At 44.0% G+C, this 21,576-nt stretch overlaps 1 protein-coding gene across 1 annotated transcript in view; it reads left to right on the forward strand.

The window, feature by feature from the left end:
* Window positions 1–18,635, forward strand: part of NARS2 (asparaginyl-tRNA synthetase 2, mitochondrial (putative)) — a gene marked incomplete at its 5' end in the record, with an annotated part of 52,691 nt that extends 34,056 nt beyond the window's left edge. Inside the window, 7 exons of the mRNA XM_010144461.1 lie at window positions 4,876–4,974; window positions 5,427–5,464; window positions 7,601–7,667; window positions 9,126–9,263; window positions 10,294–10,391; window positions 12,493–12,519; window positions 18,483–18,635. Of these exons, the coding sequence (XP_010142763.1) occupies window positions 4,876–4,974; window positions 5,427–5,464; window positions 7,601–7,667; window positions 9,126–9,263; window positions 10,294–10,391; window positions 12,493–12,519; window positions 18,483–18,627 (612 nt within the window). The remainder of the gene's footprint in view (window positions 1–4,875; window positions 4,975–5,426; window positions 5,465–7,600; window positions 7,668–9,125; window positions 9,264–10,293; window positions 10,392–12,492; window positions 12,520–18,482) is intronic.
* Window positions 18,636–21,576: the final 2,941 nt, after the last annotated feature.

Genomic DNA, 21,576 nt, shown 5'->3' on the forward strand with positions numbered 1-21,576 from the left:
CTTTCCCTATAACCGAAAGTCTTCTCACAGCCATTGTTTTGCATTCCTCAGAATCTACATTGCAACACACTTGCTTTTGTGATGTTCTTATTTGCAGACGTGGAGTTCCCATTTTGTTTATTTTTAAATCATTGGGCAATCTCTGTTTTAAAAAAAAAGAACCCCAACAGCTGCTCTAAAGCTTAAGTTAAGTTTCTTTTTCCCCCGCATAACTGACCTAAATCCAGTGTTCTCTCGTGTATCTGCCCGTTGGGCAGTTTGTCTGTCATCATCTGCAAGTTCTTTGTTCGGTGCAAACCGCCCAGTTGAAAGCCTCGGGGGCTCTTGGCCAGGGTTAGCATCTGAACTTTGTCCTCACATAAAGAGCTGGATTGTTTAACGTTTATTTTTAAAATTGGTATTGAACATTTTGGGCTGAATACCTCTAACTGCAACAAGTTGGTGTGCTGGGAATGCGCAGGGACTTCTTGAAGTGTTTGCCGTCAAAGAGCCTTGTGACAAAGAAGGACATGTTTACCATTCACTGCTGAGGCTTGAGATCTTCCTCTCAGCTCCAAAAGAAATGCAGCTTTTCTTTACAAAAAAAAAAAAAAAAAAGGAAAAAGAGGATTAATAACAAAGTTACATGTACTTGGCAATGAAGGGTCTGAAATAGAGCAACGGCCTTTTTTCCCTGCTGTAATTGCACACAAAAAAAAAGGGAGCTTTTCTTTACAAAAAAAAAAAAAAAAAAGGAAAAAGAGGATTAATAACAAAGTTACATGTACTTGGCAATGAAGGGTCTGAAATAGAGCAACGGCCTTTTTTCCCTGCTGTAATTGCACAGAGCACTGCTCAACCATCCTTAAATTAGTAGCACAGTTCTTGTGAAGTCTCATTCATCCTGATCATGCAATCTAAATTTGTTCTGTGCCAAAACCTTCAACCTCCTCTAGCTGAAGATGTCCCTGCTCACTGCAAGGGGGTTGGACTAGATGAACCTTTGAAGGTCCCTTCCAACCCAAGCCATTCTGTGGTTTTATAAAATGCATGTTAGTGCTACAAAGAAGCTTAAACTCCCATGGTACTGGTTTCTGTGGACAGTCCTGTGTCGTCAGTGTGGTTCTCCATGCAGCATGGCTGGGTGATACTATTACTACTCTAGGGTATTTGGAAGTGCATCTAAGGTGAGGCCTCTGTGGCCTCTTTCCATGAGTCTAGTCAAGGAGTTAAGTTTCTCCAAGGCACTCATCCTCCAAACAGGGGGAGAAGAAGGAGGAGTCAGGTGGTCAGGTAAGACAGTGGAAGGGGTCCAGTGCACACATGGAAGTGTCTGACTCACTACAGCCATCGCCCCTCCAGTCCCTGAATTGGAGGTCCAAGGTATCCAGTCTTATCTGGTCCCTGAGATGCCTTCTGCCACCCTCTCCCTTTCCTCAGTGCTGTGTCATATTTGTAGCTCATTATCTTCTCTTTTTTGTTCCACTGTCTTAGCAGTGTGGTGAATTTAAAGGATCCCACTTCACTCATGACTCTAATGGGGTCTCAAAGAGGCTGTATGATGCAGTCATTGAATTTCATCAAATTCACATACAAAACCATGCATTAAAAAAACATTATTTAGGCTGTAAAATTAGGAAATGCCAGAAGAAAGTTTTCTTGAGGGCATTTTTGGGAGTTCATGCATAGCATTAGTATTCTTTAACAAGATCATATCCTAGCACCACTGTCTCTTTAAGAGCTGGAGAACACGGTTCTTTAAGATGAAGAATACAATTTAACACACAGTATTTGAGCTCTGTCCTCAGGGCAGAAGTATTGTCTTCCACTGGTTGTGTACTTCAACAAAATTAATTTGCTGTCATTACAGCCTGGTGACATGGAGCATTATTACCTCCACTTTACAGAGGGAATTTGGGCATGAAATGGAATCAAGAGTAGCTCTGATTTTGGGCGTTAGCTCTGAAATACAGGTGTGGTTTGATTTCCAGAGGAGTTTGCACTCAGAATACTTTCTGTCCTCAGTGCCAAGGCTAAGACAGGTAAATCTGACTGCAGTCTCATGAGAGCAAGAAATAATGGTCCACTTGGTGAATGTTTCATATGTAAATACCCAGTGGTCTACACTGCATCCATATGCATGTCCCAGGTAAAGGCATAAACAAAAATCTTACTGGCAGTTCTTGTGATTTTTCTGAAAGCTCTTGCCTCATCAACATGGTGATTTGAACCCCTCCTGGTAGTGCTTAACACCTTGCATTGATGCTGCTGACATTTACTGCTGTTTTATTGATGATTTTCTCTGTTTTAACTCTGGATATAATTTTATTTGGGAGGCGGCTAAGTTGCAGTATCAAAAGATCCAAGTTAAATTTAAACAATACAGTTGGGAGCTGCTCCTAATCAAAATCGGACAGTTAACCATTAAGTTCCACAGCAACATCAGGGAAAGCCAAGACTGATACTGCTGGACTTCTTTGACAGGTGAAAATCAAGAGGGGAAGGCTGGGAGGGGTGAGGGAGAAGGGAAAACTTCTACCCCTGTCCTCCTCTCTGCCCTCCTACCAGCACCATTTCCATATTTCCGTTATGAAGCAACCAAATTAATGGGCTTTTAGACATCCAGAGTCCCACCTCTGAGCTGAGCTGCTTGTCGTGATTCCAGTGGCTTTTTCCCTGTGGAAGTCTCCTAGCAAACCTGTTCCTTTCAGGATATATTCAGACCAGTGCCTTTGCCTGTATCTCCAGCTCACATGCTCCCTCAGACCAACAAGCTGGTGGTTGTGCTTCTTCACATGCATCACATAGCCTGCTGTCCAGTCTTCATTAGATTATCTGCTTAAAGCTATAACTTCTCACTTAGAGAGCTTTTTTTTCCCCTTTCATTTTTTCCCCTCTGCTGTTTGTGCCTAGTACACTTTTGGCGTAAATAAGAGTAAGAGCGGTGAGGAGGCCAATGTGTGACCCACGTGTCTGTCTTTTTTGGCCAGGATAAAAATCTCAGTCTCAAACCTGGAAATATTTCTCGGATTGTTTTTCCCATACCACCCACCTCTTTTTTCCACAAGAGGAAGCTGCTTATGTTGAATGCTGTGGGAACCTAATTGTTGCTTTATCGCAGTGAGGGAAAAAAAGTGCTAATTAAACAACGTGCTTTTCTGAAACCAGATGATAGTTTCATTTTCTAGAAAGAGGAAGCTTAGTGTAAAATCCCTTCGTCTCTGCCTCGTGGAACCAGATGAATTGCCAAGAAGTTTTCTAATTTCATTTGCATAAGCCTTTTTCTGGCTACTTTGAAGAAAGTTCAAAGCTGCCTGTTGGCTATTTGTCACTCAGCAGCAAGAACGCTTGCTTTTCATTTCCTCTGTGTTTGAGGCCAGCAGGGGTAAACCTGTTCATCTGCATATGGTAATGCTGGTACTTTATTTGGATCTGCCCAGGTTGATGCAGGTGTCTGGAGGCCAAGTTCGACTTCAGGGGAGTCCAAATGGACTGATTTACCAGCTTCTCTAGGCTGGTGGGATGCAAAGGTTCTCCACCAGCACAGAGCAACGTCTGAGCAGTTTGGGACAGGTGATTACTCTTCTAAACCTGAGAGCTGGAACAACATGTCTGAAATCTTGTCTTGGCCATCTCAGTAGCCCAGCTGCTTCTTTGCTGCATTTTTTGTTCCTCTTACCCTGTAAGATCTGGTTCCTTGCAAGGCAGAGACCTGCTTCTTCCTCAGCTCTGCTGACCGAACATCAGGTGCGTCTCTTCACAGTTAGTCTCCCCTGGGTTTTGCAGTGTCTAGGAGGAGCTGCTCGCCTAGATATCATTGGTGGATACTTCACTTCTCTCAACTCTGCAATTAATGAAGCAGTTGTTACGCTCACAGGAAAAAAAACAGGAATGTGCCAGGACTTTCAGAGGTGTCTGGTCTCCTCCAGGCTGAGCTGACTTGCAGCCTAGCTGTATTGCTCTGTTCCTTACACAGGAGATTAGAAGAAGGGTGGTTTTGAAGAATTGAGATCATCAGTACTACGCAGGTATCAACTACCTGCATTGGGCAGACATAAGACTACGGAGTCATGGGAGCTCTTAATCTGCACAACAGCAAGTGCCTTGGCCTGCTTTGCTTAACCGAAAGAGAAAACTGCTCTGAAAAAGGGTTGATCAGAATGCAGTGGCATCCCACATGGAGGCTTTTTTTGTTTAGAACCAAAATGGCATTTTAATTTCTTCATGGGTGAAGCTCATTTTACTGGGTAAGTGTATTCAGATGGGGTGATAATGTCATTTAGTTAATCCACATTAGTTTAGGGAAATGAAACCACATCTTCTTTTAGTTTCTCAAACATTCCTGCATTGTTGTGTCCTCTGCTTTAGCTCTCTTCTTATCTCTGTACTTGTTCTCTTTGCATTGCTCTTACTACACAGAGTCTCTGTAGCTGGGATCTGTTTGAGGGGCTGGCTCTACACAGTACATGTTTATTCTCCTCTCCTTTAGCTCTGCCTCTTCTAGCAACAAAGCAGAAAACCAGAACTGCCCGTTACAGGACAGACACTAACGATTAATCCAAGACCAGTCACCACTAATGGTTGTAGTGAGTGTTTGTGGCTGACCAGGGCTGCTCCTTGAGTATTTTAGCTGTGCTTTTTTCTCTGGAGAGACCTGACTGGAGATACTAAGACCATCAGCAGACACTGAAGCCCTAAACCCACAGCAGAAATACAGGTCCCAGACCTCTTCAGCTACTGAGAAAGGCTGTGAATTAGGAGCATTAGCAAGCTGGTACCCTCGTACGTGCTCTGACCATGCAGAAGGACAGAAGCTCCTTCTGTACCCTTTGGCTGATGTGTGCCAGGACATCTAAGCAGTGTTAATTTTTCATGCAGTCCTGTTTTCTGCATTAGGTTATGGAAGATCTTTTCAAGACAGCGACCAGCACTGTGCTCTCCAAATGTCCTCGTGATGTGGAGCTGTTTCATAAATACATAGCTCCTGCCCAGAAGGTAATAAATGTGACGTGAAAGAGCTGCAATCCTGTTTGCACTTTGGGGGCTCTTGGCTATAGGGAGGCTTAATTTTATTTTATTTTATATTGTTGATTTACTGTGTTGTCTGGTGTTAACAACTTGAGAAGAGCTAAAGGCCAGCCTGAGTTTAAGTGATTGTTCAGGACAACAGAGAGGGGACACACAACTTTCTGTAGCTGGTAGCAAGTGTGGTACAACTGTAGCTGTCACATCATCTAGCAGCCTCTGAATCATCAGCTTCAATAATCGGGTACCCTGTTAGCACTGAATGGAAGTGGATTTTGACCCATACGTAGATCACAACAGATTAAAACTACAGATCACCTACAGATTAAAACTTGGAGGGAGGTGGCTTTCCTCAGTTTCCTCTGGGCCCCTGAACTCTTGAGAGTAGCTTTACAGTTTTATTTTTTCTTGTTTTGACCAAGGGCAGGTTGGAACAAATACTGAAGAAAAAATTTGTGACGTAAGTACTTCTATTTCAAAATGATCTGGAAGAGGGCTTTTGGGGAAAGGGTTCTTGTTTTGTATATGTTCCTTTTCTTTCCTGACTCAATGTCTTCTGCGTTAGCATAACGTCTCAAAAGAGCATGAATTGCAGCTTCCTTTGTTCGCCATTTGCCCTTTCATCTCTGCATGAGACTGGCCTCTGAATCTGCTGGCCTTTGGCTTTTGCTTCCCTGCACAAGATCCTCTTTCTATACGGGCATCCTCCTTCCAGCATGTACCTGCTCAGTGCTTTGCTCACTGTCTTGCTCAGTTGCTTTGTCTTTGGCACTGTGCCATCCTTCACACTTCCACTCTAATGGTGCTCTTTTTATTAAACTAATTTTTGATACTCATAAATCCCGGTTGGTTTTCCGTTCCTGATTGCTTGTGCAACTCCTTTTCCTAGTACCCTTTGTGCTTGAGAACTGAGGGGTTTTGGTTTCCTTCCTTGGCCCCCAAGAATACCTCCTCTTCCCTACTTTTGCCTGTCTCTTCAAGTAGTAGTGCTCTCCATTTGCCTCAGAGAACCCTGTAGGGCTGGTCAGCCCCACACTGGTTTTCCTGTTCATAGAATCTAAGAATGGTTTGGGTTGAAAGGACCTTTAAAGCTCATCCAGTCCAATCCCCAAGAGTGAACAGGGACATCTGCAACTAGAGCGGGTTGCTCAGAGCCCCAAGGTTCAATCTGACCTGCAATGGTGCCAGGGATGGGGCTTCTACCACCTCTCTGGGCAACCTGGGTCACCTTCACAGTGAAGAATTTTTTTCTTATGTCAAACCTAAACCTACCCTCTTTCAGTTTAAAACCATCACCCTTTGTCCTATCACTACAGTTCCTGCTAAAAAGATTGTCCCTATCTTTCTTACAGGCTCCTTTAAACACTGAAAGGCCACAATAGGGTCTTCCTGGAGCCTTCTCTTCTCCAGGCTGAACAAGGAGCTGCAGCCACACTTGAATAACAGGATCATGATAGATCCTCCCTGAGCCTTGTGCCTGCGTAAGCACCATGGGAGACGTCAGTAAAGACACTGTCTCCCCATTTCTGTCACTCTCTCTTTGGACCTAACTGATATCTGGAGAGGACAGAGTTGCACTCAGCTTCTCCCATGGTCCAAGGAAAAAAGAAAGTGAGTCAGCCCCTTTCTCTCTCCCTCCTTGTCTTCCTCTCCATCAAGCTGCTGGCAGATCTGGGGCTTTCCTGGCTTGCACGCATCAGTTACATGTGAACCCATGCCAGTGATACACCTCATTTGGACCATGGCCTCACGCAACCCAAACCCATGAAGCAATATATTCCTTCTTGAGGTATTTCCTCCAGAATCCTTCCCTGAGTTAGCGAGACCTTGTAGCTGGGGCTCTTTGGGGAATTTGGTTTATAATTGGATTTAGCCAATGATACAGACAGATGAAATTGCTGTGATTGTGTTATTCTTTCTTTTCTCTGTCCACAAGATTTGCTTGGTATGCGGAAAACTTCTCAGCAAAAGTATCTTCCATTGAGTCTTTGATTTCCAGTTATCAAACTTGCACCATCTTCCACTGCACTTTTTCTGTTTGCTCTGCCATGACACTGGTGGAAGTCAGTGGTGGAGAATCTGCTCTCAGATCTGTTACAGGAGTGGAGAAACATTGTTGAAAATAAAACCCCAATTTTTACCCAGAAAAATGAAAATATTTGAGTTAAAGCCCTTTGCTCTCTGGGGTATTCTTTTTGCCTAACGCCATGCTGACCACCAGTGGAGCTCTGTCGATGAGGGCACATTTTTGTCTTAAAAATAAAATCCACCAATTTCTGTGAAGCCATTCTCTGCAGAACTCACTTCCGACCAAACTGCAACACTGCAATAATGCCAAAGTGTCTTGAGAGCTCAGCGCTTCCTGCCTTGCGTGTAGCTGAAGCACAGGAAAACACTGGGCTCTTGCCATAGAAAATGGGGTTTGGTTTCTCTCCGAAGAAGCGTTGCTGGGAAGTCTGACATCACAGCACAAGTTGGCGTTGGGGGGGGAAATGCTGCCTTCATTTTCCAGCATGGCACTTAGCCAGAAAACTCTGTTGTTATTCCTTTTATAGTTACCTTAAAGACTTTTGTTGTTGCTGTTGTTCCCTTGCAGAATTTCCTACAGTGAAGCAGTGGAAATTTTGAAGCGAGCTTCTCAAACTTTCACTTTCAAGCCAGAGGTAGGTGGTTGCCTGGTGGCCTGTCCCCATGCCAGTTCACACACACATCCAGCCTGAACTTCGTAGATCTCCTTTCTCTCTTTCTGACACCACGAGAGCTGTTACTTCACACAGGTTCTGGAGCCTTTGTAGCCAGGTATAACTTTTGGGGGTGAAATGGGAGCAGTATAAGGAGTGAGATAGATCTGTAGCAGAAGAACACGTGACGTTTGCAGGGAAGGAAGTGATGAGTTTGCTGTTGAAGGACCAAGGCTTTGGCAAAAGGCCTTCTCTTTCCTGTATGCAAGTAGTGCCGAGTGTCGTGTGGATTCAGTAGAGGTCATCTAAGGAGAGTTGGTGTCATAGCCCTCAAATGAGGGAATGATGTTAGGGCAGTGTCAAAAGTTTGACAAGGACTAATAAGCCAAATCCATGCTAAAAATCCCACGTAAACTAGGTGTAGGTAAAGGGAATCCCTTGTCTTTCCAAAGTATAGATGTTGCTTTGGAAAAAGAATCACATGCCAGTCTTTCTACTGGGAAAAAGAATCTTATACTACTCTTTCTAACACGGTTGGATTATGGTTTTCTGAAAATCCTGTTTTGCCCAGTTTCAAACACACACATCAGTAGCAAGGGTGTTCGTGGTGGTGCTCATCTCCTGTGTATACTGATTATTCTTCATCCTGTTCTGATGCTTTGAGGAAAACAACCCTCCAGCTGAAGCCGCCTTCGTAGCCAGCTGGGTAACTGTCTCATCTGTGTCGAAGTGGGTGTAGAACCTCAGATCCAGTGTCTGTTCTACCTTGATCTGAGACTGCAAACTCAGGATCTTTTCAGAGGAAAGTCTGCAGAATGTCTCTTCACCTCTTCCCCTTCCACTCCCCTGATATTCTTTGCACAGAGGGCTGGAGCTCTCTGCTCAAAAGCCACAGAATTTATAACATTGCTAGAAAAAAGGAGAAGTGAAGGACATAACCAGCAAAAAATTGGTTAATAGAATGCTGGGTTTTCTTAAGCAAGAATTAATGTAGTGTGTAACAGGACACAGCAGAGGAGAGAGCGGCCAGCCTAGCAAAGCTGCTCTCTCTATACCCCGGGTAGTGTTGAAGGGAGGCTGGTTTGCTGACTTCGGATAGGTGCATATTTCCCTTTAGCTACACAGAGTGTGGTTTGAGGGGTTTGTTTGTTTGTTTGGGTTTTTTTCTGATTTCATACCACATGGTTGGGCTCGATGCAGGGATGATCTGACCCTGTTCTCTGCAAGTTAAACCATGTTATTTTCATTGCTTTGCTCTGCCTTAAAACTCGTGAAGCTCTGCCTGCAAATCTTCCCAGTGGTCTGTGTGAGAAGTTGCTGTGCTTGATTGCATGTTGTCCAAAGCTGCATGTCTCTCCCATGCAGGGTTTTTACTGTGTCTCTTGCCACAGGCAAGATGGACCAAAACAAGATCCCAGGTGCCTTTTGCTGTCTTTGCAGTGGGGCTGTGACCTCCAAAGAGAACATGAAAAGTACCTGGTGAAGCACTGTGGTGAGGTTCCCGTGTTTGTGATTAACTACCCATACGACCTCAAACCTTTCTACATGCGGGACAATGAAGATGAACCTCAACACACCGTGAGTCCGTAGGTCATATGCCAACCTCTTTTCTTGGCTAGGTGTGTGTCTTAGCTTACTGAGAGGTAGACAGATGAGGATAGTCTTCCGCTGGGCCTTTGGTCAAGAAGTCCAAGATAAGACATGACCATCAAGTGATCCTGTTCCGTCATTTTCTTGTAGAAATCCCCAAAGCAGGTAGAACAGGAGGAGGATTCAGGAATTGGGTAGCATTAAATTTTTCTTAAGTCCTTTAAGACAGATTTGCCACAGTTTATTTCTTTTCCTGGTGTCAACTTCTGGTGGAGTGCATAGAGCTGCATGGCTCCAGGCAGCCCGTGATTCTCCTGTCATCTAAATCAACTATCCACATAATCCTCAAAGCAGATGGACACAAGATGTAAAATCTTCCTCCACAAGTCTCATGCTTTGAAGGTGCGGTTTCCCAACTGAACTGAGACAACCTCAAACATTGCTTCTACTACCCACCATGTGCCTCCATTGCTTCACTGGTCTTAATTCTAGCAACAGTTCAGCTATGGGGTAAGAGAAGTAACTCTACAAAACAAAACAGAGAAGAAAATCAGCCCAAACCTAACAGCATAGGTGATAACACTGGGATCCTGACACTTGGATCAGCACATCAGTGTCAATACCACTAGATGTGGCTCAAGGAATGGGGGATAAACACAAGTTACAAGCAGCTTGAGTTCTAAGAGAATCAGGGCTTCAGGAAACAATTTGCCCATGTGTCATTGTTTGCTTGTGAGCTGCGGTTGGGTATTTGGTACCCTATGAGGCTTGCCTGCAGGCACAGCTTGTCACCAGAGTAACCTGGTGGGATTCAGTTCACCACCTGCTGTAGATGCCCGCATCTGATTTTTATCATTGTAAAGCTCCCTCTTGTCAAGCTTTTGTAAATACTTTCCTAAGTGTACTGGACTCAATGAAAGAGTTAAAGTAGCTTTTTACAAACCACCATCAGTGTCAACTGTCCTTCTGTGGACTCTGGCTACACGGCATGACTTACGTTAGGTTTCTTTCTTTCAAGGTTGCAGCTGTTGATCTCCTCGTACCAGGAATAGGGGAGCTGTGTGGAGGCAGCTTGAGAGAGGAGCGACTGCCCTTCCTGGAATCACGCTTACAGAGGTACGGAAAACGCACAGGTGCCCAGAAACTAGCCTGGCCAAGGGTGGCAAGACAGAGGAGTGGAAGAGCAACTAATGCTATTTAAAAAACAAGCTTATTTTTGCCTATTTATCTGAGTAGTTGATTGCAAACTGGTAAAGAGGTTCTTGTGCTTCTGTTGTAGGTATGGAAACTGCCTTTCTCTTTTAGTTCATCAGAGCAGAAGAGTTTATTTCATGCCAGGAGGTCAGGGCAGCAGAGTGCCTCAGCTCTGCTGGGACTGTCTGGAACAGGGTCTTCTGTGAGGCACTTCATCCTTGAGCCTTTGCTTTGCAGCTTCTGTGGCTGCGAGTGGATTGTGAAGATGGAAGTCGTCACAGAGACAGAGCTTAGATGTATTTATCGTTGCATTGTCTAACTGAGGAACTACAGTTTTGGTCGGAAGCTTTGCTGGCTGTGATGCAGCTGGCCCCAGTAGCATCATTTAAGAGAACACAGTTCTTTGCTGTCAGTTTGGTGGGAAGCTTCAGTGGAAGTGCCTGGGACTTGCAATGAGTCGTACGGCTCTCTCTCTGCTGCTTTGTTCTGGATCATGTGACTTTTAAGTGCTTTTAGGCTAAATTCAGTGTCATAATATCGAAGCTGCTGTTTAGTTAACAATAGTTGACATTAGAGATGGGGTAACTCTCCATAGACAATTACTCCCTGGACCCTGTCTGACTGTTCAAAAGGACCTTTCATAACTGAGATGGGTCCATTTGGACCAGTCATACACTTCTGCAAAGCAGTTTTGGGAGAGGATTAATCCCAGAGTAACCTCATTTGCACATTGGCAATGGCTGTGTTACTTCATCAGCCACATGCTCACAGAGATAGATCTAGTCAGTGGAGAAGAACAAAATCCATTTCAGCAGAATGAATCCAAAAGGCGCAGGGCAATTAAACTCACCAGAAGGCTGATTCTCAGTTTGTGGTGTAGGATGACAGCATTCCCTCCACTTCCCGCTGCTCTCCCTGCCAACCCTCCCAGACCCAGCATGCTTCAGCTGAAGCAAAGTACAGTGTTGCCCACTGTGCTTTTTCACTTGAAATTTTGGGCAGTAAGATCTGGAGTCCACAGCCCTCAAGGTGTGGGGCTGGAGGAGGGGATGTGTGGAGGTCGAAGCCAGATTTTCTTTTTTGTTGGAAAAATAATGGGAAGTATGTCAAACTACAAATGGGGTGTGTCTTCAGTGACCTTGAAGTACAGCTCTGCACTGAAGGTGACCTGTAAAAATAACACCTCTTTCCACATGTTTTTCTCAATTTTTGAGTACGCAGGATCTGATCTGCTGAGCCCAAATACTTTGCTAAGGCTTTTAAATTCTACTTCCTGCAGACCCAGCATAACTAATAGAGATAAAGAATGGGATTTGTCTCCTCATACACAGCTCATCCAATAGTTCTCCAAGTCCCAGTCAGGGACAGCTGCAGTGCACTGACAAGAAGTGGTCTCTGTGCCTACAGAGTTCTCTGTGTTCAGAGAAATGGAAAAAAAAAAAAACCAATAACTTTACTCTGATCTTGTCAGGGCAGGAAAAGGAGCGAGGGTGCGCTGGTGGCAATTAGAAGAAGATGGATTTTATTTCATAGTTTTACAGAAGTTGACACGTGTTAGTAAAGCTATGGGAGTTCAGTGGGTTTGCGTACTGTGGAAGGTGAGCCTCGTAGCCACACACGTGAAGAGATTTTGATTCACTCATAAATGAGGTTGGCTGTGTGTCATTGTAAATGTAATATTTGGGCCTATAGTCTCCAAACATGCACAGGTAGAGTTTACTGATATGCTTCAAGTTAAGAATATGCACAGGTCTTTGTGCGACACTGGGATCAACCTTGTATGTTGACAAAACAAACTTTGGTTTTTAAGAAGCTTGTGGAGAATCTGTTCAAGATTGTCTGCCAGTTATGCTAACTGACAGCCACTGATCGTGGCTTCCCTTAATTTCCTGCCTTTCCTTTTCAGACTGCGTTTGCTCATCAGACCCTCCCTTTTCTTGTAGCATTCTCTTCCAGGGAGGTGCTGCTTGTGGGAATCTCCTTTGTTCCTTTACTGACACAGGGTTTTCTTTTTGTTCCACAGATTGGGACTCACAGATGCCTACCAATGGTAAGACACTTTCCTGGCCTGCAAGCTCTATTTCTTCTTTTGAGACTCTTTAAACAACTATTTCATTTCTTGAGAGGACATTTCTTGGCCTCATTGCCCTGCCATCACTGCCAGTCTAAATAGAATAGCCAGTTCATTTAAACAAGTTTAATAGTATTTAGTTTCTTTCCAATTTGTCCACTCACAGTACAGGTCATTCCTTTCAGGATTGCTTGAAGTGGATGAATTTGCAACCCATAATGATTTTTGATATTAAATCATTAGGCTGTGTTCAAAGTTGAATAGATTCTGGCCACCATTGCATGAGATAAACAGGTTGCAGAACCACAAGCAATTTGTGACCTTTACCGGCCCTATGAATAACTCCCTTTGCAATTGACAGGGCAACTGGGTCGAAAAATCTTCCCCTACAAAGTGGTTGAAGCAATTAAAACTGTCCTGCTGAGGAGACACATCAACCTTTGAATTAATGGTTTAGTCTATTAAAATGACAGAATGATCAGTGTCCATCTTGACAAGCATTTCTTGGTATGTACTTTGTCATATGTACTGAAATGGTGATAGTGTGGAGAATTTTAACTTCGGAAGAGTATATTCTAATACTGTGCGGTATTTGGATTGGTTATTAGAGAGGCTGCCTTGAAAAACAGCAGAGTAAGTGTGGGATTCTTCCCTCTCCTCTTCCCACAACATGAAATCACTTGGGAACAGCCCAGTGCATGGCAGACCTTGACATCATCCATTTGCAAATAGGGTGAATGAAACATCTTCGTTTACTGTTTGTGTTTATGGGCCAGATACACCATATTGCTTCACTTGAGGGAAGGATTATCCTGACCAGGGATGATCAGTTGTGTGGTTAGACACTGGAATATAGCCTGAGGCGGTCTGGTGTTCAGTGGCAGAGCCTTCCAGCAGTACTAAGAAAGCTCAGCCCTGCCTTGTGCTTCCCTCAAGAGAGATTAAGCCATTGCCTGTAGGCCATTTGCATTTTCATGTGATACATAGCAATCACATTCTGGAAGTTCTTTACTCCCATGATCTCATTTCCTCCACTTTTCCCTCCACTCCATCAGAGCTGATGCTGCTTCCCAGAGGAGATTAAAACTGTTGTTCCTCTCTTCCATTACATGGTCTGCTGTCTTAGGAAGCTGCAGGATAGGAGTAATCCTGGCTGCTTCCGGACTACAGTCCAGAATCTGCCAGAACACAAGTAGGTGGTTTGCCAGCATCCATCTTTTTAGTGGAGGTGGCAGGAGAGATGGAGATTAATCTCCTCCAATTTAGTGATTGAATTTAGTCTCCAGAGTTGGCTTACAAACTTGTTGAAGAACAGTTGAGTCATTCCTTTTCAAATATAGTATTTGCTGACTTCAGAATGGGCAGCTGTATGAGACATGGTCCCTTTTGAAATCCCTTAGATATTACTGTATCTGTTTCTACCTGTTTTCTTCTCCCACTACACATGAGGCTATTGTGGGGGCTGACTACTTCTATGACAGCTTCAGGAGTGCCTTGTTTGTAGAAGAGTCATTGAGCAAAGAGGCAACTGATGATCTGAAATGCTGTGGTGCTTCTGCCCACCGCTACCTTTTAGAAAGCTCTTCAGAAAAAGTAGATGAAAGGACATAGTCAAAGTCCTCTGAATCTTCTTCATTCACTACATCTTTCATGTTGTGCAGATTTCTTTCCATAAAGAATGTGAGTTGCAAAAGTACTTGGCTTGATTTTGCAGTTATCTTATTTTCACACTCCTTCCTTTGAAATATAGATAGAAAAGAGCTCTGTGCTGTAGATGATGATCTTGGCTAGACCAAGAGAGGTCCATGGAAGCGAGGTGGGGAAGTTGGGCAATCAGAGCTCACTCTGTGAAGTCACTTGCTTTCTCTGTGATCGGGGAGTATCAAGGATATTGCTTTGTAAACAGGGGACTTGATGCTGTTTGCACCTCCAGGTGCCAACTTAGCAAGAGCAATAACAAAACGGGTACTTTGTAATGAGCAACACGTCCTGCTACCATTGGCTTGAGCAGCATTTCAGCCTTTCTGCATGTGAGGCACCCATTTCCTCACTTGGAGTATCATCATGCGCATCAGTGGAGAAGTTGCCCTTATACTGAACCCTTCACAGTTCAGGTATCTTTCTGATCTGCTGGTGTAATGCTGGTGAAAGTACACTGTTGCAGAGCAGATGTTATCTGCTGTCTTAGAATGAGTATTATCGTGTTGTCTTGGCCTTGCTCCTGCTCTGTCTGAATGGAGAAGATTGAGCTGCACTGGGCTCTTTGATTTCTAATTTTCTTTTAAGCTTGAATGCTGTGGTGTTCTGTTGGGTCCTTGTGGGACAAGGTAGAAAGGAGGAGTTGGACTGACGAGAAAACCGGAGAGAACATTTTACCCAGCATCAGAACCTGGGGATGCTTTGCATGTTTATTTCCTGAAACATTCACCAAAACAGTCATTTCGAATGTCATGTCACTAGTAGCTTTTCATTACCCTCATTTTTTTCCAGTAGACTATTCAACTTCCTTTTTGAAAGGAGACTGAAAAGAGTACATTCTGCTTATGGATGGTCACTGAGAAAGCACTGATCTTCATAGTGCCTTGTCATGTGGCCCAGGAGCTCATGATGATGATAAAAGGGTACAGATTTTTAAAAGGATGAAAGGAAATGCTTTTCTAACTTGGCACATAACAAGCTCCTGGGATTCATTGCTGGGGGACGTTGCAGCGCATACTTTAGTAAGATTCAAGTTTCTGAAGAACTACCAGTGCTCCAGGTCCAGGACATGAACTCTAGGGCTAGCAGGTGTCACAGAAATTTATTTCCCCCATGGAATAATGTTGCACAGTCTCCCGGTTGCCAATGGAGGGCTCAGCTCTCCTCTTAAGTATGAGCTAGTAGAAGAAATAGCTAGACTAGTTCATGACTGGTTATAAGGTGAGAAACATCCAGTGTCTGGAGACTAATGAGTGAAGGAAAACCTCAGGGAGCATTTTCCAGCCCAAAGGGAATTTTCTTGTCATCTGCAGGCAGTTACTTTTTCTTTCATCTGGGAAGAGTGGAAAATTTCTCAATTCCTTTGCTGCTTCGAAGCACAGTCATCAGAAAGGATTCACCGTCTTGATCCTCAGCGCGTTTAATTCAATGGACTTTTCCCATTAACTTTAATGGGTTTCGTTTCGCTCCTTTTGCCAAAATGGCTTCTCAAAGTGTTTGAGATCTGCAGATGAAAGCCCTGGGTAAGCAAGGGAAGAATTTATTATTATTGTTCCTTTGGAAGAAGCCGAGTTATTTCATCTCTTCACAATGACTTTATAAACTCTGTTGTCAGCAAAAGGGAAGAAAAGAAGCCAGGCTTAGTCTCAGCTGTCTTTGCACAGGCTGGGATATGCTTACAGACATCATCAGAAATGTTTGTGCTGTTATTTATATGACTAGTTGCAGCCAGGGTTGTCACCAGCTGGTTTGCCAGTTCTACTCAGAACTACTGAGCTAGTACAGATTGATCTGCCTTGGCCAACACCCATATCCCTCACATTTATGAGGTTTTTCCACTTTTCACAAGTCATCAGCCTCAGATCTGTCCTTCACTTTTCTTGCAGACCCTTAAAAAGCTGCTAAGTAGAGCTCCCTGGGGGCAGGTCCCAGTGTATTAGTGGAAACTCCAGTTCTTGGTAATGCAGCCTGCATGAAGTGGGTCACGAGGAAGACCCCCACGCTGGTGCACAGCCTACATGTACATATCCTAAGCGTAACCTTCGTCACAAGTTGTGGGGTGGACACAACTGAGCCTTAGCAAGCCAGCAGCACAGGCAGAAAGCATTGTGGGTCCTGGGGAGCCAGAAAGTGCATGTTTCCCTCTTGAGCCTTCTGCCTCCCTCTTGAGCAGTGTGGTGTAACTGTGCGTTGCATGTCCTTGCTCGTAGGAAGAGCTCAGAAGGTCATGTGAAGATTCTGTGAAGTTTTGGTTTTCCTGCTTGGGCAGTGGAGAGGAGGGGGAAAAATTCTCTCTAATAAATGGCTTTCCAAATTTTAACTGCTGTTAATGACCTGCAAGGAAAAACAATATTTCATGGTGTAAAAGGCCTCCTGTGAACTGTCAGGTCGATCCCTTACAGCTGTAAAATTGGATGGAGAGGGTGTTGCAAGTGGAGGTGATCAGTAGCATTACTTTGGCTTCACGCTGTCAAAATAGAGTCTTCAAGCCACCAAAATTATGAAGCACATGGAAGTCCAAGCAAGTACACACACACATAGATATATGTGTACACTTAAATATAATGTATATTTTACATATATAAAAGCATGTGTAAATACATATATAAATATATACACACACACTATAAAATACAGTTTCTCTTTGCAGTTCATTAAAAGTACTTAAAATTTGGGAAGCCATTTATTACACAGAATCACAGAATCATCTGGTTGGAAGAGACCTTTAAGGTCATTGAGTCCAACCATTGATCCTGTGCTATCAAGGTCCCTAAACCATGTCCCTCAGCACCACATCCACACGTCTTTTAAACACCTCCAAGGATGGGGACTCCACCACCTCCCTGAGCAGCCTGTTCCAATGCTTCACAACCCTCTCTGTAGAGAAATTTTTTCTGATATCCCATCTAAATCTCCTCTGGCGCAACTTAAGGCCATTTCCTCTTGTCCTGTCACTTGTCATATGGGAGAAGAGACCAACCCCCACCTCTCTACAACCTCTTTTAAGGTAGTTGTAGACTGCAATCAATCCAATCTTAATTTTTTTTTTTCTTACAGTGCTTTTTCCCCTCCACTGCCTAAGTAGTAAAACATATATACATTTATATTTAAGTGTACTTAATTTTTTTTTAAACTGGGGTGATAAAATATTCATGCACAAAGATCATAAGCATGTAATACATCTGGAGTCACTCAATCCCTTACTCGTGCATTCATATAAAGAAGAATAACTTGTGGCCTCAGCAAGCTCTGAAGTGGCCCTGTAAATCAATAGAACCACTGAGATGTTTTTCATTCCTATTGAAATAAAACTGTTGGTGACAATTTATAGCTGCAAATATAGTTCTTGTGTATCACATCAGCTACAGTCCAGCTGGAAAATTGGGAACGCTGAAGAAGAGCCATCACAATCTTGTTGACACCCATATATTTGGGATGTCTGCTTCCAAACGTTTTCTGAGTACAACAGAAAATATTTCCCATTAAATGTTCTCCAACTGGAATGTCTTGTTCCAGATCTTATTTTTTAAGAGGGTATGTCCATGATTTTTTGCTGACTTACTGTGGAAATAAATGAATCAGCCTGTTAAGAGTGATTGGAGGGAAAGGTAACAAAAAGCTATCACAATCACCTTAAAAGAAAAAAAAAATCTGAAGGAACATTCAGCAGAGAGCAAGAGCTATTTACTGGAAATGAAATGACTTGAGCTACTGAAAAGAGGACAGAAAATGAAAGAATTTGTTGTGGGGCAGGTTTCACCACCAGCATGGCAAGGGCTAAACAAACCCAAGCAGGCAACTCCATCTCCGTCAGTGGGAGTGTGTCGTGGTTCTGTAGGAACATGGCTTTGTGCCGCTGCTGGGAGTAGTTTAGATACTAAAACTTAGAACCATGCTCTCGCTACGAGCAGAGCTGTGGTGTTCAAGCTGTTCTTCATACCCAAACGAGTTCTCGCTCCTAAACAAAACAGGCTCTGGCCTGCTCCTCTCTGGTACTGGCAGCGCTTGGCGATGCTGGTTTAAATGTGTTTGCACTCAGGGGTTCTTCTGCTACCACCATGCTGCCTGTCAGGGAGCCGCACCTCTTCACACCCCTGACCAACGCCACTGTCTTGGCAGAAATCCACGGTGGTTAGGGTCAAAGGGAAGTAATTAAGGTGGAAAGCAAAACCCTAGATAAAAAGCTTTCTGTAATGATATCAGCATAGCAGTGCTGCGAGTGTAACTGTCTGTTTAAATTACAGGTACCTAGACCTCCGAAAATACGGCTCAGTCCCTCATGGAGGCTTCGGAATGGGGTTTGAACGCTACCTGCAGTACATCTTGGGAGTGGACAACATCAAAGATGTTATCCCTTTCCCCCGGTTTTCTCACTCCTGTCTCCTGTAGCTCAGCAGTTGACGCACGTGGAGAAAACTGCTGGCATGATGACATGTATATAAGATATGACTACGTGTGTTTTAGTGGGAAATCAAGATAATTTTTATATCTGTGAAAATTGGTAAATTTAGTATTGGCTTATCAAAAATAATAGATGTTCTGGTGAGATCATGGAAGCACACAGTTTGACAACAGGCTGTGTCTTCTGTGCACTTCAGAAGCATTAATAAATCTCATTTAACTAAAAGGTTAATACTCGTACAAGCCGTGGAAGTCCTGAATAAGTGTTGTTGAGAGGGAGAGGGGGTTTTATGTGAAATATTAATGAGGAGGCGTGACTTGAAACGGACTGGGAGCCACAACTGCTGTGAGGCTTTAATAGGCTTTAATTAAATGCCTGAACAGTGCTTTGAAGATGTGTTACAAAAATTGCAAAGTATTGTCACGGCCGTGATGGTTTGCTCTTACGAAATGGCAGCTGTAACGCACGAATCCTCCCCGCCCTGAGTTAAAAGCAAATGTTGTTTACCTCGGAAAAATCAGCCAAACCTAGCAAGGAAAAATGTCATACTGGAGCTGCTGGAGCAAATTAGGTGAATGATGTTTGATTTTGTGAATCACCAATAAAGTCATACACAGGGTTGTTTTGTAACTCTACATGATTTCATCTTCTGTTATAAAACCAGAGCCCTCAGCATCATAGTGTTTTCTTCAGTGTCTTTGGTAGACGTTTCCTTTTCTCTATACCCAAATTAGTTGCACAACTTCTGCAGCAGGTTGTTTTCTCTCTCCAAGCATGTTCATAGCAGAAAGAAACATTCACTTGGATGAGAGTTCACTCATCTCTCCAGAGCCAACTTACAATTTATTGGTGGCTTTTTTGTCATTGCTTTCCTTTTTTGTTGTTGTTATTGAGCAAATCTCTCCCATGCTCATCGGACCGGGCAGTTTTGTCTATATGTTGAAACAACCGGCGTACGCTCCCAAGCATTGCATATGTATTAAGTAATTGCTTATCACTACAGGATCTGAACTCCTTGCACTCTTTAATGGGTTTATGCTCTCAGCTTCCCTGCCAGGTAAAGAAATACTCGTTTCTGTTCTGAAGATGGGATTATGGGAAGTCAAGTGACTTGCCCAAGGCAATTGGAAACCAGTGGTTTATTTGGGACTGGAACCAAGCGTTTCCAGCATCCTTCTTCCCTTCCAAATTACCACCATCCAGCAAATGGTCATTTGTGTAGTGCTGGCTACTCTGGAGCCCACGACAGCTGCAGTTAAAACAAAATGTATAAAGAGAAAAGGCAAGGTAACGGCCTCACTGCTAACTGCCACGTACAAGGTGAGGTGGCTGCAGAGCAGCCCTGAAGAATTCTTTTCCAAGTAGATGAAAGAGACTGAAAAATAGTAATCAACTGGCATTGAGCTGGTAGTACTGCACTCACGGTTCTCTCTGCTAGGGCTGTGTAACACTGCACCTGCAATGTCTAAAAATACATGTTTATGTCATGTGGCACCTGCCGTGTTTCAGTTTGGCCTGTGGCTGGGGCTTTTACATATTGTGATCATGCAAACAACATCACCGCAAGGTCATTGCTTTGGGGGGTTTGTTGCATGCACTGAGACATCCCCTGCGTATCAAGATTTTTTTCATCTCTCCTTGGTCTGCTTGGTTAGGCAGGTGTTAACTGCGCACTTGCTGGTTTGCATTTCCCAGTAATGCCTTGAGTTGGTAAGTCTGCTTCTACGAAACGGTTCAAGCACCTGCCTTCCCTTTGAAACCGCTGAGAAGTTCCTACATCAGACACCCGCATGTCTTCCTGCATTTGGACCATCTCTCCTTTCAGTGTTGTCTTAAACATTACTGCTGGCCTTCACATTTTGGAATTACTTCTCTCAGCAGAAAGGTGTGGAAAGTTCAGCTGCCAAACAGCCCCATCCACGCGATGTTCCTGAATAACTGGTGATGAGCAGTTGTCCTTATTGAGATCCTGAGTCATTGGCTCTGTCACGGTTGCTGTAAATGAGCGTACTTGAACTGGAAGCCCATCTGCTGAGAACAGAGTGGGTGGATGGCAAAGCCACCTCCCGGCCAATCCGCTCTCATCCCTGCAGCAGCTCTGGGCTGGCTGTGTTGGTTTGGGCAGCAGTGGGAGGTTATTGATGATCATGCTGCAAGATGCCGGGTCTAATGGGCAGGGTGGGGCTAAACAGCGACAGGTGAAAAACAAGGTGTAGAGAAGACAATAGAAGGTGCCAAAAAGCTGTAGGGTGATGTGGCGTGAGTCACAGGTTATGGGAGAGGATCTCACAACTGTTTCAAACAGGCTTGTGGAGTGGTTGTCAAGGCCTTATATGAGGTGACAGCTTGTAAGAACCAGGAACTGATATGATCCACCCTTCGTTCTTTGCCTTGGTGAGAGGTTGATGCAGGACAGAAAGAAAAGGTTGAACCTTTGCTTTGTAGACAGGTGAGTATACGAAGGTGTAGGGTAAGAAAGATGTAGCAAGGATGCACCGGGAGTCGTTCTTTGTGCATTTCCAGTGATGTGTCCAAGAGGAGCAGTGTCCCTAGTCTTCTACTTTGATTTCCATTTCATTCAAAGGTTCTCCGTGAGTTGGAGGTATGATGGGCAGGGCTGAGCTAAGAAAGCATCACCCTTGAGTCTAAAAGCCCATCCGAAAAACTACCCCCAGTAGTCTGACAGAATAATCAGGAGAGCAGGGTTCCCAACTGAACGAACCAGATGAATGTTCTGGCTCCAGAGGGGGAAGAAAGGGTTGTCCAGTCTTGGAAACAGCCTTTGACACGTGTTGTTTTTCCTAACGGTGGGAGAGAGAAGGTTGAGGCGAAGGCCCGTGTGTGTGATGATACAGTTTAGGGTTAATCCCAGTATTGGGGGATTCTTGTGAGAAGCTTCATTTACGGGTACCCAGTAAGGGCAGGAGCTGCTCTTT

The sequence above is a fragment of the Buceros rhinoceros genome, unplaced genomic scaffold (assembly GCF_000710305.1).
Source record: "Buceros rhinoceros silvestris isolate BGI_N320 unplaced genomic scaffold, ASM71030v1 scaffold6631, whole genome shotgun sequence".
Taxonomy (NCBI): Eukaryota; Metazoa; Chordata; class Aves; order Bucerotiformes; family Bucerotidae; genus Buceros; species Buceros rhinoceros.